This window comes from Zingiber officinale, chromosome 8B, assembly GCF_018446385.1.
Source record: "Zingiber officinale cultivar Zhangliang chromosome 8B, Zo_v1.1, whole genome shotgun sequence".
In the NCBI taxonomy this organism is placed as follows: domain Eukaryota; kingdom Viridiplantae; phylum Streptophyta; class Magnoliopsida; order Zingiberales; family Zingiberaceae; genus Zingiber; species Zingiber officinale.
The window spans coordinates 75,729,425-75,731,864 of NC_056001.1; the positions used below are offsets into that span (position 1 = coordinate 75,729,425).

Below are 2,440 nucleotides of genomic sequence, written 5' to 3' on the forward strand. Positions count from 1 at the left end.
CTCGTCGGGTGCCGTCCGGACAGCGAGGGCTCCTGGTCCATCGGGGTCTTCTACGGAAAGAGCCCCTTCTCGCTTTCCCCCATCGAATTGGTATGTAAGGAAGCTCGTCTATGTCTAGAAGTCGGTGTCTTGTTCGAGCTTGCGGTTATGATGGCTTTTCTTTCCTACAGCATGGGAGAAGCATGCGTCGACTCCTCCCATGGGGTATGTTCTCAGTTCTCGTCTTCCTCCCATGGGGTATTATCAGAAACCCTAGTGGACTGTCCGTTGCTGTGTGGATCTAGCGAGGAGAAATCGAGAGATGCAGTTCGTGGATTCATCAGTTTCGCTTCTCGCCACTTGCGGCGGTGACACCGTCAAGCTCTTCGACGTCACGGTGGATGCCGGCGATCCCTGCACCCTCAGCTACACGCCTTCCCCCGGATCTCAAATCAACTCCGTCAAGTGGAACCACACCAGTAAAAACGCTTTCCCGCCTCGTTTTATATCGCACTATCTGTTTGCTTCCTCTTTGCTATGCATTTCTGTTATGCTTGTGTCGGAGGGTTTTGTTTGCTCGATTTTAGCCTCTCTTTTTTTTCCCCCTGATAGTCTGGGATGCGTTACTCTCTGAAGCAAAATTACTAGGAAACTACGTATTTGCATTTTTTACTTCTCTTGGAAATTTGTTGCTTTGCCTTAGATCTACACTATTCGAATTGTATAAGGGCATGTTTCATCCTTGCCTAGTGCCGTCAGAATTTAATTTTCCCATGACTCATCATTCAAGTTTATTTTGTATCTTGTATAACTTAGTTAATTTTGTTAATCCAGCGGATGGTGGTTGACTTTTACGGTGGAAAAATCTTACTAAAGTTTAATCTTTGTTCATGCAGACCTAGTGGTTGCTAGTGCTGGTGACGATAAAAAGATATCACTTTGGAATAAAAATGGCCAAAGTATGGGATCCTTTCCTTCTCACGGCAGCGACCTTGCTGATGACATTGAGGTAGCTCATTGTTTGCTCATTAATTTGTTCTATTGTGATCAATACATCCTGTTTTCTGGAAATTTACAGATGCCCGGATGCCATTCAAATCATTGCCTGCATTTTTTTCCCCTCTGTCTGTCTGTCTCTCTGGTTTACATCTTGTCTTCAGTTCAACCACTGTTAATGATTATTCTAGAGTGACCTGCGTGTCTCTGGTTTACATCTCTGATTCAATTCAATAATTGTTAGTGAATTGATTTCTACTAGATGATTGCTCTGCAACCACAGTATGTCTTTTCTGTAAGTCTTATGCATGTCTCACCTTGGGTGTTGTTTCCCACAGTTCTAAAACACAACTGATTTACTTGATGTATTCATGAGAAGGAAAAATACAACTGAGTTCTAAAGCAATTGATGCTTCTGTTAAAGTTGCAAAAGAATTACTAAAAGTTGATGATGTTCTTGGCAGACTAATAGCATGTGTGAACAATTTGAATACCACTGCTTTATATGTTAATAAATTTGAAGAAATATAACCACGGCTGGCTATACATAGTATAATCTCATCTTTTGCTATTTGATGTTTTCCTTCAAATATGTCCTAAGCATTTATTTATTTCGGCTTTATATTATTTGTTTCATGGTAAATTAATCTTCTTGTCCATCTTCAAACTCTTGACATGTTTGTAGATTAACTAAAAGTCTTGAAAAGAACACCATATGCACCATCAATCCCAGAGGTAATTTACATCTTCTCATGTTGATCAAGCGAAAACATTCAATTGTTCATATTTTTTGAATTTCTCTATCAGATCCATATTCAATAGTGAGCAGAGATGGCTAACAAGAATTAGACGATGATCAGACTTTTTTAGTTCACAAGTTAACTAAAAATAACTATTTTAAGTGAACTTCTTTCTTAAAATGCAGAGCTTGGTTTCCTTGGAAATCATGTCCCTTCTTGAACCATATTCAATTTGGCATGAGTCTTTATTTGATTAGTTGCGAACTATGAATTTGTGTGCTTTGTAGAATGCAATGTGAGATATGTTAATGTCGTAGACAACATTCCATAGCTTTCTACTTATATTTCATTCTAATAACTCAAAAAAACCTTTTAACAGATTATGTTGATTCAATTGTTCATGTTCCTTGAACAATGCTTAATGTATATTTATTTATCAAGTGATGAAGAAGCTTATGACTAGTCTGTTTCACATATTTTTTTTGTTTCCCAAGCAAAAGGTATGTTATTATTATTATTAAAGTCATAAACCGTGTTCTTTCTATATGTTGTTCTTCATCAAGCAGGATGGACTGCAAGCATATTTATGAGAAGAAACCAATAATCCACTACATAAGCACAAAGAAACCACATCCTCGATGCCCAGTTGCAGGTAAGTGCCCTATTTATTGCAGTTGAACTTTCGTTGTTGATCTTTTTGCTCATTACAGCTACATCCTATCAGG

General features: G+C 38.4%; 1 protein-coding gene across 1 annotated transcript; it reads left to right on the forward strand.

The window, feature by feature from the left end:
• The first annotated feature begins 294 nt into the window (after positions 1–294).
• On the forward strand, positions 295–1,212 carry LOC122013979 (protein NEDD1-like). Its single transcript, XM_042570182.1, has 3 exons — positions 295–458; positions 876–1,038; positions 1,140–1,212. The coding sequence occupies exons 1-3, from the start codon at positions 302–304 to the stop codon at positions 1,210–1,212; spliced, it is 393 nt and encodes a 130-aa protein (XP_042426116.1). The 5' UTR covers positions 295–301.
• Positions 1,213–2,440: the final 1,228 nt, after the last annotated feature.